At 68.9% G+C, this 14,270-nt stretch overlaps 1 protein-coding gene across 1 annotated transcript in view; it reads left to right on the forward strand.

Annotated features, from left to right (window-relative positions):
* Nucleotides 1-2,836: 2,836 nt before the first annotated feature.
* MUC2 (mucin 2, oligomeric mucus/gel-forming) overlaps nt 2,837-14,270 on the forward strand; it is a 19,122-nt gene continuing 7,688 nt past the window's right edge. The window contains exons 1-25 of the mRNA XM_037838298.1: nt 2,837-2,915; nt 3,675-3,945; nt 4,993-5,107; nt 6,207-6,297; nt 6,380-6,489; nt 6,574-6,790; nt 7,412-7,537; nt 7,937-8,054; nt 8,137-8,275; nt 8,392-8,502; nt 8,622-8,691; nt 8,858-8,995; nt 9,082-9,246; nt 9,548-9,642; nt 9,925-10,051; nt 10,301-10,556; nt 10,790-10,842; nt 10,925-11,025; nt 11,391-11,542; nt 11,737-11,875; nt 12,323-12,433; nt 12,516-12,695; nt 12,948-13,187; nt 13,384-13,540; nt 14,063-14,210. Coding sequence (XP_037694226.1) covers nt 2,837-2,915; nt 3,675-3,945; nt 4,993-5,107; nt 6,207-6,297; nt 6,380-6,489; nt 6,574-6,790; nt 7,412-7,537; nt 7,937-8,054; nt 8,137-8,275; nt 8,392-8,502; nt 8,622-8,691; nt 8,858-8,995; nt 9,082-9,246; nt 9,548-9,642; nt 9,925-10,051; nt 10,301-10,556; nt 10,790-10,842; nt 10,925-11,025; nt 11,391-11,542; nt 11,737-11,875; nt 12,323-12,433; nt 12,516-12,695; nt 12,948-13,187; nt 13,384-13,540; nt 14,063-14,210 — 3,509 coding nt within the window. The remainder of the gene's footprint in view (nt 2,916-3,674; nt 3,946-4,992; nt 5,108-6,206; nt 6,298-6,379; nt 6,490-6,573; nt 6,791-7,411; nt 7,538-7,936; nt 8,055-8,136; nt 8,276-8,391; nt 8,503-8,621; nt 8,692-8,857; nt 8,996-9,081; nt 9,247-9,547; nt 9,643-9,924; nt 10,052-10,300; nt 10,557-10,789; nt 10,843-10,924; nt 11,026-11,390; nt 11,543-11,736; nt 11,876-12,322; nt 12,434-12,515; nt 12,696-12,947; nt 13,188-13,383; nt 13,541-14,062; nt 14,211-14,270) is intronic.

Consider the following 14,270-nt stretch of genomic DNA (forward strand, 5'->3'; position numbering starts at 1 on the left):
CCCGAGACTGAGCCCCAGAGGGATGCTGGGGTCACACTCCTGGAGCCACGGGTCATGACCTCAGCCCCTTCCAGAGGGGCCAGGGGGTTGGCTTCTCTTAAGTGGAAGACCCCATCTTCTCACTCATGGGAGGACTCCGCCTTCTCACTCATGGGAGGACCCCCACCTTCTCACACCTGGGAGGACTCCCGCCTTCTCACACCTGGGAGGACTCCGCCTTCTCACTCATGGGAGGATCCGCACCTTCTCACTCATGGGAGGACTCCCGCCTTCTCACACCTGGGAGGACTCCCGCCTTCTCACACCTGGGAGGACTCTGCCTTCTCACTCATGGGAGGACTCCCACCTTCTCACACCCCAGGAGGACCCCCGCTTTCTCACACCTGGGAGGACTCCCACATTCTTCAGAGCAGATCCCCCCACCCCACCCCAGGAGATCCCAACGAGAGGCCCTGGCCCACTCTTGGTGCTCCAGCTCTGACAAGTGTGAGGTGATGGGTGTGTCACACATGAGGGGCCTTAGCCAGGGCCACTGGGGCTGGGCAACCTGATCTTTTATTTCATGCTCCAATATTTGGGTAACTTGGTTAATGATTATTTTTCTCAAGTGGTCACTTCCCACCACTGCACTCACGCATGCGTTCATTCGCTCGTGCTCTCATTCATTAGTTCACCTGTGTCTGTTGGAACAGGATGGGCCCCCCCACGGCTGTGTGGCCTTAGGTCACCTATTTACTCTCCTCTGCCCTCCACCTCATGGTCTCCCCAACGAGGGGAGATCGGGGGCACCCACCACACAGGGTCATCGCTCAGGGCCTGGCACGTCTTCAGTCAAGTGCAGCTACCACGCCGGTGCCACACGCCGGTGGCTTTGCCCAAGGACCGGGTGTTCATTCAGATGCTGAGATGTGCGAGGTCCGCTGCAGAGACACATGAAGACACAGTGCTGGTGACAGTGCACCACCCGTCTGGTGACCCCGGAGTGAGTCTCAGAGGCCCGCAGGCAGGCCGGGGGGCAGGGGTGCAGTGCTGGTGCCGTGGCTCGGGCAGCGGGAGCCTGGCATGGAAAATCACTGCCCCTCGGGCCCAGGGGCCGGCCTCTGTCCTCGCGTTTCCTCCGGGCTCGGTGCCAGCATGGGAATGCCAGCGGGGAAGCAGCACAATGGCCTGCTCGGGCCTCGGGCTCTGGTTTCGCTAATCCCTGCTCCTCCCAGCCTGGCAGGGCGGCCCCCACACACCCCGGCCCCGGGAACCCAGCAGGAGGACTGGTCCTGGGCCTGAGCTGGTGGGCGCTGAGCTGAGGGCTTCATCCCAGTCCCTGGGACACGGCAGGCCCAGCGTCCTTGTCACCCCTGACCCTGGATGTCCCAGGACCCAGAAAACGTCCGGCAGTGGGCACAGACCCCGTCCTGGGGAATGGGGTGGGAGATGGGGTCAGTGCAGGCAGGGACATGGGCCTCAGGGCAGGGCCACGCAGGGGTCTCCTGATAGTGGGGCTGCCCTGGGGGGCCGGCTCTGTTGGGGGGCCGTGGGCAGGGAAGTGGGCAGCTCCCCCACCTCTGCGGGAAGTCAGGGAGGGGGCACCATGTCTCGTGAGGTCAGCCAGGAGCTGCTGGGCGGGACTGGGGACCCCTGGGGTTGGGGTGGTCGTCTCCCCTGGTCTGAGCACAGGGTCCACACTCACACGAGGCAGGCAAGGAAGCTCGTCCGCCACCTGCGAAGTGTCTTTTCCGGAGAAGGAAACCATGCGGAGGGCTGGCCCCTCGGGGCTCGGTTTACCCACCCATCGGGCAGCCAGTGCTGGGCAGCCACGTGGACCTGTGAGTGCCAGGCAGGGGGTGGGGGGACGAGGACTGGGGCGCACTGGCTTTAGAAGTTCCGGGCGGGTGCAGACACTCCCAGATGCCGTGTCACGGCTCCCCTGACACTTCTCCAGATGAGCCTGTGAGCGGGGCCTGCTTGGGGCTCTGACCCTCAGCCCCCCACACCTGGGCCCCCCCCACATACCCCAGGAGGCAACATGCAGGCCCACAGGGGTGCCCGGAGCTGGGGCCACACTCCAAGCACAGCTGGCTCTGCCCACCAGGGCTGTGTCTGGGACCCCGGCCTCTTCCCCGGGGGGGCCCTCATCCCCAGCAGGAGCCAATCGCCCCCTCCCCAGGCCCCAGTGGGCCCGACTCTGTAAACCCCACCCCCTCCTGGCCTGCCTGGGAAAGGGAGGGGATTCAGGTGGAGGGGGGCTGGAAGCCCAGCACTGAGCGGGCCGAGAGGACGCAGCCGCATGGTGGGGGGACCCCGGACCCCACAGGAATCAGGTGGCTCCTGCCCCAGGGGAGGCTGCTGGCTCGCTGGGGTGGTGAGGGGAGGGAGGGGCAGCTGGGTCCTGGCCCTGCCCCAGAGCTTGGGTGCCCCCAGGGTGACTGGGGGGATGTGCTGGGGGGTCTGTCTGAGTAGGGGTGACTGGGCAGGGGGTGAGGGGCCTCTGTTGGGGCCAGTGGCCAGGATGGGCTTCCGGCTGCCCGGCCGCGTTTGCCATGGGCCCACGGTAGCTGGGAGGGGAGGGAGGTTAAACTTGGGTGTGTGCTGGAATTGGGGTGATTGGGCTGCTGCATCCTGTGGAAGGCTGCATTTACCCAGGGAGTAATAAAGAGATAAATCTCAGATAACCTGAATCAATATTTCCCCATGGCGAGACCGGGAGCTGGAGCCCCTACAGCTGTTTTCTGGATAATCTGGCCAAGTCCCCACCCACCCCTGCCCCTCCCTGCCTCCACGCCGGCTATATAAAGCCCGGACCCCTGCCCCGGGGTGCCCTCCCACACCACCCGAGGCCACCATGGGGCTGTCGCTCGCTCGGCTGGTGGCCGTCTGGCTGGCCCTGTCCTTGGCCAGGGGAGCGGAGGAGCTCCCACGAGGTGAGCGGGCAGGGGGAGGTGGAGGGGCAGCCAGAGTGGGGGAGGCCCTCCTCTGCCAGCCCTGGGGTGTTCCCAGCGGCGCCGGGGACCCTGGTGCTCGGGCTGAGACTGCCCTCGGCCTGGGTGGCATCTGCAGCATGGGCTGCGCTGACTTTCAAGGTGGAAGGAGGAACAAGGGTCTGGGGCTCTCCTGCCCCCCAGGAGGCGGCCCCAGGGGGAGAGAGCAGGGCACCAGCCTGAGCTGGGCCGTTGTCTGCAGCCCTGGCAGGGGGTCGGGAGGAGCCGGGCTGGGGAGGGTGCAGGCCCCAGGGGCCCTTGGGAGGGACTGAGCCAAGGCAGCCCATTGGCAATCCCGGTCTGGGCCCGAGCTGCGGGGTGGCTGCAGCCAGAGGAGCCTGAGCACAGAGGGCAGGCGGCAAGAGACCTGGGTGCCCGCGGAGGGCCCATCCCCGGCCTCTGGCTGAATGAGGGGTGGGCTGGAGGGGGGCTGGGGGTGTGTGGCAGGTGACCAGGGCATGAGGGTGTGGCACTGCGGACGTCTGTCCAGGGGCCCGGACCCCTGGGGGTGGCGGCCAAGGTCTACAGCTGCCCTCCTGCCAGGAGGGGCTCTGAGGGACGCACAACCAGTGCCGGCCCCGGGGGCTCTGCCCGAGGACCCCGGGCTCCAGGCCACTTCCAGGGCCCTGGGGAAGCTCAGGTGGGCTGGGGGCCCCGGGGTGCTTCCCCGAGCTGCTCATCCTGCCTCCCGCTGCCCCCCAGAAGGCAGGACCCGCAACCACGGCCACAACGTCTGCAGCACGTGGGGAGACTTCCACTACAAGACCTTCGACGGGGACGTGTTCCGCTTCCCTGGGCTCTGCGACTACAACTTCGCCTCCGACTGCCGCGAGGCCTACAAGGAATTCGCTGTGCACCTGAAGCGCAGCGCGGGCCGCGACGGGGAGTCCCCCCAGGTCAAGTACATCCTGCTCACCATCAAGGATGACACCATCTACCTCACACGCCAGCTGGCGGTGGTCAATGGAGCCATGTGAGTGGGGGCCGGGCAGTGTCCCAGGACGGCAGGGGGCACTGCCAGCTCCAGGTTCAATGCAGCTCGGCCGCACCCACCGCCTCATGGAACGGGGCCACCCCAGAGAGCTGGGGTTTGAGTTCAGCTCGCAGAGTCGCTCAACAAACGCTGACTGAGCTCCCACTGGGAGCCCTGCTGGGCGAGGCCTAGAGTCCCCGGTAGCCCCATCCCTCGGAGCCTACCCCGGCTCCGGGTGTGTGACAGGGATGTTGGGCCCAGGGCTGGGGGCGGGGAGCCTGTGGCATTGTTACCCAGGCTAGAGTTCCAGACTTGGGGTGCCCTGCTGGGGCCGCCCCTTGCCCAGCCCCCGGCTATTGTCCCTGCGTATTGTCTTGGGAACACTGAGCCTTGTGCGTTCCTGTCCGGCTGGTTTCCCACTTGCAGAGCGGCCCGGCCCCGCTCGGGGCGCATGTGGGGATTTTATTTCCTGCACGGCCTGAGCCCTCTTGCCTGTTCTGCCCAGAGCGGGGCCGGGGAACAGAGATGCCTGCACACCCAGCCCTTGGGATTGGAGGTGGGGCAGAGGCTGGCACCCCCAGGGGCACTGGGGTGGGTGGGGGTTGGAGAGGCCCCTTCCTGGGCAGAAACCCCATGGGGAGGTGGGCCCCTAGCAGAGGGCCAGCTGCCCCTCTCCACAGACCCGGAACCCTCAGGGGACCCCCGGGAGGGGCTGCCCAGGACAGAGGCCCCAGGAGGGGAGAGGAGACACGCAGGGGGTCGGCTCTGTCCAGGAAGCCATCCATCCGGGGTGGACAGGGGCTCTGGTCATGACTGTGTCCTCCCTCGGACAGCAGCTGCCACCTTCTGTGGCCCCAGGGTGTGCACCTGGTGGGGAGGGGGCAGGGACGGGCATCCCTCCCCACCTGGCGGGACACTCACCTGGGGAGCTGGGCGCACGGGGTGCGCCACTGGGAGGCGAGGACGGGGAGGACATGCCTTGGTGGGGCTGTGACCGGGTGGCTATGTGTGTGGGGGGCTGTCGGGTGACGCCAGTGCACCCCCCAGGGTCAGCACCCCACACTACAGCCCCGGGCTGCTCATCGAGAAGAACGAGGCCTACACCAAGGTCTACTCCCGCGCCGGCCTCACCCTCATGTGGAACCGCGAGGACTCAGTCATGGTGGGTGCAGACCCCACCCCACCTGGCAGCTCCCGGGCCCCTGAGGGGGGTGGGGGCCTCCCCCAGGGCCAAAACTCACCGCGGGGGGGGGGGGCAGGGAGGCCTGGGTCGGACCCCACCTCAGAGACAGGACGTGGGGAGGGGTCAGGGAGGCGGGGGGGCAGCACTCACACTCACACACTCTTGTACACACACTAACACACACTCACACACACCCATACACTCACTACCTCACACACACACCGTCTGGGAGAAGGCTGGTGCCTGTGAGGGATGCTGGGGGCCCGGAAGCCCCTCCCAGCCCTCGGGGTGCTCCCGGAGGCCGCCCCGGGTCACACTGGCTGCCAAGGGCCCTCCTGGACGCGTCGCCTCGAGCCGAGCCTCGGGCCAGCGGGTCGGAGCAGCGACAAGTGCCAGGCCACCTGCCTCTGGCCTGGCTCCAAGCTTCTGCTCATGCGGCACGAGAGTGCACCGTGTGCGTCCTCGCCAACCCCAGGCAGCCCCGACCACCGGGAACGTCCCCGGCAGCGGCGGGCCCTGTCTGTGTGGGCACCACCCAGGTGCTGGGCCCCGGACACCCCACTCGGTCGTTAGCCTCAGCCCCGGGTGCCAGCTGCTGCGGCGCTCGAGGGAGCTGCCCTCTGTGTTCTCCTGCACTGGGCGGGACGCCGGGGCTGCCACCGCGTCTCGGGGAACAGGCACCAGGCCTGGGCCAGAGGGAGGCTGCCCAGCTCGGCCCGGTCCAGCCTGCCACACACTCAGCCGTGAGGCTTACACACACACACACGTGCACTCAAACACGCACACCAAAAGCCCAAACATGGGGGGGGGGCTCTTGGCCAGCTGCCTTGGGCCCTGTGGCTGCCCACCTGCCCATGACCCACTCACCTGCCCGTGACCCACTCACCTGCCCGTGACCCACCCACCTGCCTGTGGCTCACCCACCTGCCCGTGATCCACTCATTTGCCCATGATCCATCTTCCTGTCCGTGACCCACACACCTGCCCGTGACCTGCTCACCTGCCCGTGATCTGCTCACCTGTCCATGACCCACCCACCTGCCTGTGACCCCCCCGACCTGCATTCTTCCCCTGACAGCTGGAGCTGGACAGTAAGTTCCGGAACCACACGTGTGGCCTGTGCGGAGACTACAACGGCCTGCAGTCCTACTCAGAGTTCCTCTCAGACGGTGAGGACCGGCAGCAGGGCCTTGGGGGGATGGGGGTTGTGGGGGGCCATCCCGGGCGCCTCTGACCGAGGCGCCCCCCCAGGCGTGCTCTTCAGCCCCATCGAGTTCGGAAACATGCAGAAGATCAACAAGCCCGAGGTGGACTGCGAGGACCCCGAGGAGCTGCAGGCCCCCACAGGCTGCTCTAAGCACGTGAGTCCAGGGGGCGGCTGTCCCCAGGGGGCCCCGGCCCGGGACGCCCCCGCCATCCGGCCCTGAGCCCGTCTCTGCCTGCAGCGCGCCGAGTGCGAGAGGCTGCTGACGGCCGCCGCCTTCGAGGACTGCCAGGGGCTGGTGCCGCTGGAGCTGTACGTGCGCGCCTGTGCGGAGGACCGCTGCCGCCGCCCCGCGGACGCCACCGACTCCTGCCTCTGCAGCACCCTCTCTGAGTTCTCCCGCCAGTGCTCCCATGCCGGGGGGCGGCCCCAGAACTGGAGGACCCCCTCGCTCTGCTGTAAGCACTGCGCCGCCAGGATCCGGACGAGAATCAGGCCCTGTGGCTCGCACGGTCCCACCCTGCCGTCCAGGGACCCCTGTGGCCTTAAACAGCCTGGCCAGAGACCCCCACAGGCTTGCACAGCCTCCCCTGCTGTCCAGGGACCACCACAGGCTCACATGGCCCTCTCCACTGTTCAGGGACCCCCAAACGCTTGCACGGCTTCCCCTGCTGTCTAGGGACCCCCACGGGCTCACATGCCCCCCTCCCCATCCAGGGAACCCTGTGGCCTTGCACAGCCTGGCCAGAGACCCCCGCAGGCTCACATGGCCTCCCCTGCCATCCAGGGACCCCCACAGGCTCGTGTGGCCTCCCCTGCCATCCAGGGACCCCCATGGGCTCTTACGGCCTGGTCAGGAACCCCTGTGGCCTCCCACAGCCCTCCCCTGCTGGCTGGGACCCGTGGGGTGGGGTGGGGGGGTTTTGCACAGAGAGTGGTGCGGTGCCTTTGCCTGCCCAGGGCACTGCTGCCGGACCCCAGGGGCCCGTGGGTGCTGGGGCGGCAGTTGGGCTGTGGGGCAGGCCCTCGGGCCCAGGGCCTTCGCAGACGTCCAGCTCACGGTCCACTGACTGTTGCAGCCAAGAGCTGCCCCGGGAACATGGTCTACCTGGAGAGCGGCTCGCCCTGCATGGACACCTGCTCCCACCTGGAGGTCAGCAGCCTGTGCGAGGAGCACCGCATGGACGGCTGCTTCTGCCCGGAAGGTGCGGGGTCTGGAGCCAGCGAGGGGCAGGACGGGAGGGCCGCCCAGGCACGGCTGGGGACAAGTGGTTGCAACCCCTGCCAGCTTGGAGGGGCAGCCCTGGGGGTTGGAGGGCGGCGGTGGTGCAGGGGAAGGGCAGAGGGTGGTGGGAGGCACAGAAGGACCCCCATGGTGGCTTCAGGGACGCTCCAAGGGAGGCCCCCAGCCCGGGGACCCCCGGGAGCTCCACCCTCAGATGGCGGACCCCTGACCCGGAGAGCCTGGAGGGACGACACAGGCATCAGCCCAGGGATCAGGGGGCAGGCAGGCCTGGCTGGCAGCCTCTCTGTGGGGGCTCTGGAGGTTCCGGCACTTTCTGGAAGCCAGTCCAGGGCAACACTCCCGTCCCTTGCCACCCCAGGCACGGTGTACGACGACGTGGCGGGAGGCGGCTGTGTCCCCGTGAGCCAGTGCCACTGCAAGCTGCACGGGCGCCTGTACGCCCCAGGCCAGCAGATCAACAACGACTGCGAGCAGTGGTGAGTCCCAGGGACCCCCGGGCTCGGGGGCCGGGCAGGCGCGGCCGGCGGCTGAGCCCCCACCCGTGCCCGCTGCCAACAGTGTCTGCAACGCCGGCCGCTGGGCGTGCGAAGAGCGGCCGTGCCCCGGGACCTGCAGCCTGGAGGGCGGTGCCCACATCACCACCTTCGACGGGAAGAAGTTCACCTTCCACGGAGACTGCTACTACGTCCTCGCCAAGGTGGGCGGGCACGGGGGCGCCGTGGAATCGTGGGCTTTCCCCTGGAGGTCGTGGCGGGGCCCGGGGGGCACGGCCCCCGCCCTCGGTCGCGACAGCGCCTCCCCCACCCCCTGCAGGGTGAGCACAACGACTCCTACGCCCTCCTGGGCGAGCTGGCCCCCTGCGGCGCCACCGACAAGCAGACCTGCCTCAAGACGGTGCTGCTGCTGGCCGACAAGAGGAAGAACGTGGGTGTCCCCGGCTCCCGCGCCCCCCTCCCTGCCCACCCCCTCTCCCCGGGGCTCCCCGCCCCCTCCCCCTGCTCCGGAAGCCCTCCCAGCCCCGGGCCCCCGTGGCCTTCCCGCAGGTCGTGGCCTTCAAGTCGGACGGCAGCGTCCTCCTGAACGAGCAAGAGGTGAACCTGCCCCACGTGACCGGTGAGCCCACGGGGAGGCCGGGGGCAGGGGGCCGGGAGGGGGCTGGGCAGGGGACGGCTCTCCTCACTGCGGTCCCTGCTGGAGCGAGACCCTCCTCCAGGGCTGGGGCTCGGGGAGGGCGGAGGGGAGCCCCGCGCCCCTCACCCCCGCACCCCCTGCCTTCCAGCGAGCTTCTCCATCTTCCGGCCGTCCTCCTACCACCTCATCGTGAACACGGCCTTTGGCGTCCGGCTGCAGATCCAGCTGGCCCCGGTCATGCAGCTGTTCCTGACGCTGGACCAGGCCGCCCAGGGCCAGGTGCAGGGTGAGTGGCCCCCGCCCGGCTCCCCGCCCCTGCCCGGCCCTGGCAAAGGGCCCCGGCCCTCGCCAACCCTGTCCTGGCGCCCTCAGGCCTCTGCGGGAACTTCAACGGCCTGGAAGGGGACGACTTCAAGACGGCCGGTGGGCTGGTGGAGGCCACGGGTGCTGGCTTCGCCAACACCTGGAAGGCCCAGTCGAGCTGCCACGACAAGCTGGACTGGCTGGACGACCCCTGCTCCCTCAGCATTGAGAGCGGTGAGGCCCGGGCCTCGGCCACCCACGGGCGGGGGTGCAGGTGGAGGCTGGGCTGCACCCCACGATCGGCCCCGTGTCTCCCACTGCTCCCTGCTGGCGGTGCCAAGAGACACGGCAGGGGCTGTGTGGAGCCCCTCGTCTGGGGGCTGGAGCCACCCTGCCCAGCCCTGGGAGGGTCCGCACCCCAGGGGTCAAGAGAGGGGAGGGGGTGGGAGCCCTTGCTTTGTGGGAGGTCACAGTGGGACTTGGGGTGGGGGCTGCGGAAGGGTGGACCCTGGCTGAGGCCCTGCCCCACCCCCAGCCAACTACGCTGAGCACTGGTGCTCTCTGCTGAAGAAGGAGGAGACCCCCTTTGGCAGCTGCCACTCCGCTGTGGACCCAACTGAGTACTATAAGGTACGTGTGAACAGTGCACACGGCCCCAGCTAAGGCGCTGACCAGGGTGCAGCGGGCAGGGTCCCTAGAGACTGAGTCCCCCACTGCCACCTGGAAATGATTGTGTGCCCCTCATGGAGTGTGCACACATGTGTGCATGTGTGTGTCTGTGTGTGCCTGCACCTGCACACCTGTGCACTTGGGGTGTCTGCATGCCTGTACCTGTGTACCTGTGCATGTGTGTGTCTGTGTGTGCCTGCACCTGGCTCCCTCGCCTAATACCACCGCCTGTCTGCTGCCCAGAGGTGCAAGTACGACACCTGCAACTGCCAGAATAACGAGGACTGCCTGTGCGCAGCGCTCTCCTCCTATGCGCGCGCCTGCACCACCAAGGGCGTCATGCTGTGGGGATGGCGGGAACGTGTCTGCAGTGAGTGCACAGCCCCCCGGGGGGCCTGGGGGCCTGGGGGCTGACCTTGGCTCGCCTTGAGTGCAGGCGGCTGGGAGAAGAGATTTGCAGCTCCCTCCGCCAGAAGGTGGTGTGGGGAACTGCTCCCTGCTCGCTCCCTGCTGCGGGGCGGGTGGCAGCGGCTCGGGGACCACCAGCCCGCAGCGGCCCTCTCCCTGTCGGCTGGGCGGGGTCCGGGCAGACCCCCTCACGCAGGCCCCACCCCTGCAGACAAGGACGTGGGCGCCTGCCCCAACTCGCAGATCTTCCTCTACAACCTGACCACCTGCCAGCAGACGTGCCGCTCGCTGGCTGAGCCCGACAGGCACTGCCTGAGGGGCTTCGCGCCTGTGGACGGCTGCGGCTGCCCCGACCACACCTTCCTAGACGAGAAGGGGCGCTGCGTGCCCCTGGCCAAATGCTCCTGCTATCACCACGGCCTCTACTTGGAGGCGGGCGACGTGGTCCTGAGGCAGGAGGAGCGCTGGTGGGTGGCCAGAGCTGGGACCTGGGGAGGGGCTGTGGCGGGGGGCTGGGTCTCCGCTTCAAGCCGAAGCACAGAGGGGCTGGAGCTGGTGAACCGGGGCGCCGTGGGGGCCCCACGGGGGGCAGGTCCAAGACAGCCAGGCTCTTAGCTGAGTCTGGGCCCCGGGGACACGGCCGGCAGGCCCCCGGCAGGCCCCGGCCCCGAGACCCGGTCACTCCCCTTCCCTCCTACAGCGTCTGCCGGAACGCGAGGCTGCAGTGCGTGCAGGTCCAGCTGATCGACCAGAGTAAGTGGCTGTCCCGGGCCTGCCCACCCCTGCCCGAGCCCCCCGCTGCAGCTCGAGCTCAGGGGTCACCTTCCTCCCGCAGGCTGCACAGCCCCGAAGATCCTGGTGGACTGCAACAACCTGACTGCCCTGGCCACCCAGAACCCACGCCCCGTCAGCTGCCAGACGCTGGCCGCCAGCTATGTGCGTGCTGGGGGTGCCAAGGGCCGGGCGGGGCACAGGGGCCGTGAGTGGGCAGCAGGCCCCTCGGGGGACTGGGAGGCTTGCAGGGGCTCATGGGGGCTCTGAGAGCCCCGATGCCCAGTCCAGAGGACAGGTGGCCTTGTTGGGGTCCCCGGGAGGGAGGCCATGGCACAGAGGTCAGTTGAGGGGCCCCTGGCAGGCAGTGGTACCCCCTCCCCACCCCATGTTGGGTTCTAGGAGAGGGGCTCCCGGGGAGAGGGTGGGGGTACGGGGTGAGGAGGCGGCACACACAGGGCCTGCCTCTGGGGAGGGGCTCCAGCCGCACCCATCGCTCTCCTGAACCCCACTCCCTGTCTGCCCCCCAGTACCAGACCGAGTGCATCAGTGGCTGCGTGTGCCCCGAGGGGCTGATCGATGATGGCCGCGGCGGCTGCGTGAAGGAGGACAAGTGTCCCTGTGTCCACAACAAGGACCTCTACTCCCCTGGGGCCAAGGTCAAGGTCGACTGCAACACCTGGTAGGGGCCGGCCCACCAACCCCCTGGGGCCCCCACTGCTCGACAGGGTGTCCCCCGCATCCACGCCGCCCAGGGGGCCAGGTGTGGGTGTTTCGGGTGGCGTTTCCGGGAAGACAGGGTGGGTCTGAGTGGGGGAAGGGTCTTGGCCCCCTGCTGCCTCAGCCCCCTCAGGCCTCTCTCCAACCCCCCCCCAGCACCTGCCAGCGGGGCCGCTGGACTTGCACCCAGGCCGTGTGCCACGGCACCTGTGCCATCTACGGGAGCGGCCACTACATCACCTTTGACGGGAAGTACTACGACTTTGATGGGCACTGCTCCTACGTGGCCGTCCAGGTGAGCAGTGGGCACCACGCAGGTGAGGCTGCAGAGCCCGGGGTGGGGGGCTGGCCTGCTGCTGCCCCGGCCCCTGCTCACCCTGCCCCTCACGCTGCTCCCCAGCTGGGCAGGGAGCAGGGGTCAGGGGAAGCCTGGGGTGGGGTCCAGCCCCCCCACAGCCCTGCCACACCCCTGGGGGATTCGGGCAGCTGGGTGGGCGTGCACCCCCCCCCCGTGACCCCCCGTGCATGGGCAGGCCAGCCTTGGGGGAAGGAGGGGTTAGGACAGGCCCAGCGAGGGCCGGGGCCAGGCAAGTCCCCCAGACCCCCTTGTGGCTGCCACCCTGCTTGGCAGAGGAGGGGCTGGGACTCGGCCAGGTTGCTGGCAGCCTGGGCCTCCTGGGAAGGGGTACAGAGCCGCTGGGTGGGTGGCCCAGGGCCTCTGCTCACGGCCTGCGACCCCCAGGACTACTGCGGCCAGGACTCCTCACTGGGCTCCTTCAGCGTCATCACCGAGAACGTCCCCTGTGGCACCACGGGCGTGACCTGCTCCAAGGCCATCAAGATCTTTCTGGGGGTGAGTGGGGGGCTGCCTGGGATGTGAGGGCGCAGGGGAACCCTCCCTCCCAGGCAATGACCACCCTGTCCCCCGCGCCCAGAGGACGGAGCTGAAGCTGGAGGACAAGCACCGCGTGGTGATCCAGAGGGACGTGGGCCACCGCGTGTCCTACACCACCCGGGAGGTGGGCCAGTACCTGGTGGTCGAGGCCAGCATCGGGGTCATCGTCATCTGGGACAAGAAGACCACTGTCTTCATCAAGCTGGCCCCCCGCTACAAGGTGCGGCCCCCCAGCCGGCCCGCAGGCCCCGCGCGCCAGGCTCCTGGGGGTACAAGCCCCGCCCCCTCCGCCAGAAGGGCCGCGCTGGCTCCGCCCCGCCCCGGCCCCGCCCCGCCCCGCCCCGCCCCGCCAGCTCCGCCTAGCCGCGCCCCCAGCGACGCCCTCACTGGCCCCGCCCATGCCGGCCCCGCCCCCAGCCCCGACCCTCCCGAGCCCCCCTCGCGAGGCCCCGGGCCGCCCCCTGTCCCGCAGGGCGCCGTTTGCGGGCTGTGCGGGAACTTCGACCACCGGTCCAACAATGACTTCACCACGCGGGACCACATGGTGGTGGAGAACCAGCTGGACTTCGGGAACAGCTGGAAGGAGGCCCCCACCTGCCCCGACGTGAGCAGCACCCCCGAGCCGTGCAGCGCCAACCCGCACCGCCGCTCCTGGGCCGAGAAGCAGTGCAGCCTGCTCAAGAGCAGCGTCTTCAGCGCCTGCCACAGCAAGGTGGGGCAAGGCCCTGGGGGGGCAGCCGTGGGGGTCACAGGTCCCCAGGCTAGGGGCCTTGGGGGGGGGTCTGCCCGCTGAGGCCTCAGACCTAGGCTGCCCCTGCTGCCCTCTGCCCCCTGGGTTGTCCCTGGGAGGCTGGGGCGGGGCCACTGGGCCGTGGGGGTCCAGGGCACACCTGGGGCGTCTCCCACAGGTGGACCCCAAGCCCTTCTACGAGGCCTGCGTCCACGACTCGTGCTCCTGCGACTCGGGTGGAGACTGCGAGTGCTTCTGCTCGGCTGTGGCCTCCTACGCCCAGGAGTGCACCAAGGAGCAGGCCTGCGTCTTCTGGAGGACCCCCGACCTGTGCCGTGAGCACCGGGGCTGCCCTGGGCGTGGGGGCCAGCGGGCAGATGTCCCCGGGGCCTGTGCGTCTGACCCGGGCCCCCACCCCCAGCCATCTTCTGTGACTACTACAACCCGCCTGACGAGTGCGAGTGGCACTACGAGCCGTGTGGTAACCGCAGCTTCGAGACCTGCAGGACGGTCAACGGCATCCACTCCAACATCTCCATGTCCTACCTGGAGGGTGAGCGGGCCGGGCTGGGGCCCCGAGGGCGGCCCAGGGGGCTGCGGACCCCGGGGAGGGCCGGCTCGTCTCGGTGCTGGACACGGGGGCCGTGTAAGGGTGGGGGGCAGAACCGCACACGAGGGTGCTGGTCCCTGCGCCAACAGGCCCACCACAGGGACCGCACCCGGGCCCCGCCTTGCCCGTCCTGCCCCTCCCAGAGGAATGTCCTGAGGACAAGGGCCCGCTGGGGTGGGCTGACGCCAGGGGTCTGGTGGCCAGGACTCCTCTGTGGTGGTCCGAGCCTGTGCCCTGTGCCCTCCAGGCTGCTACCCCCGGTGCCCCAAGGGCAGGCCCATCTACGACGAGGACCTGAGGAAGTGCGTCACCCGGAACGAGTGTGGCTGTTACATTGGCGACAACCGCTACCAGCCGGGGTCATCGGTGCCCACCGAGGATGTCTGCCAGTCCTGGTACCTAGCCCCATCCCAGGGTCTGGGAGGCCAGTGTGCACACACACATGCACACACACC

Source organism: Choloepus didactylus, chromosome 6 (assembly GCF_015220235.1).
Source record: "Choloepus didactylus isolate mChoDid1 chromosome 6, mChoDid1.pri, whole genome shotgun sequence".
NCBI lineage: Eukaryota > Metazoa > Chordata > Mammalia > Pilosa > Megalonychidae > Choloepus > Choloepus didactylus.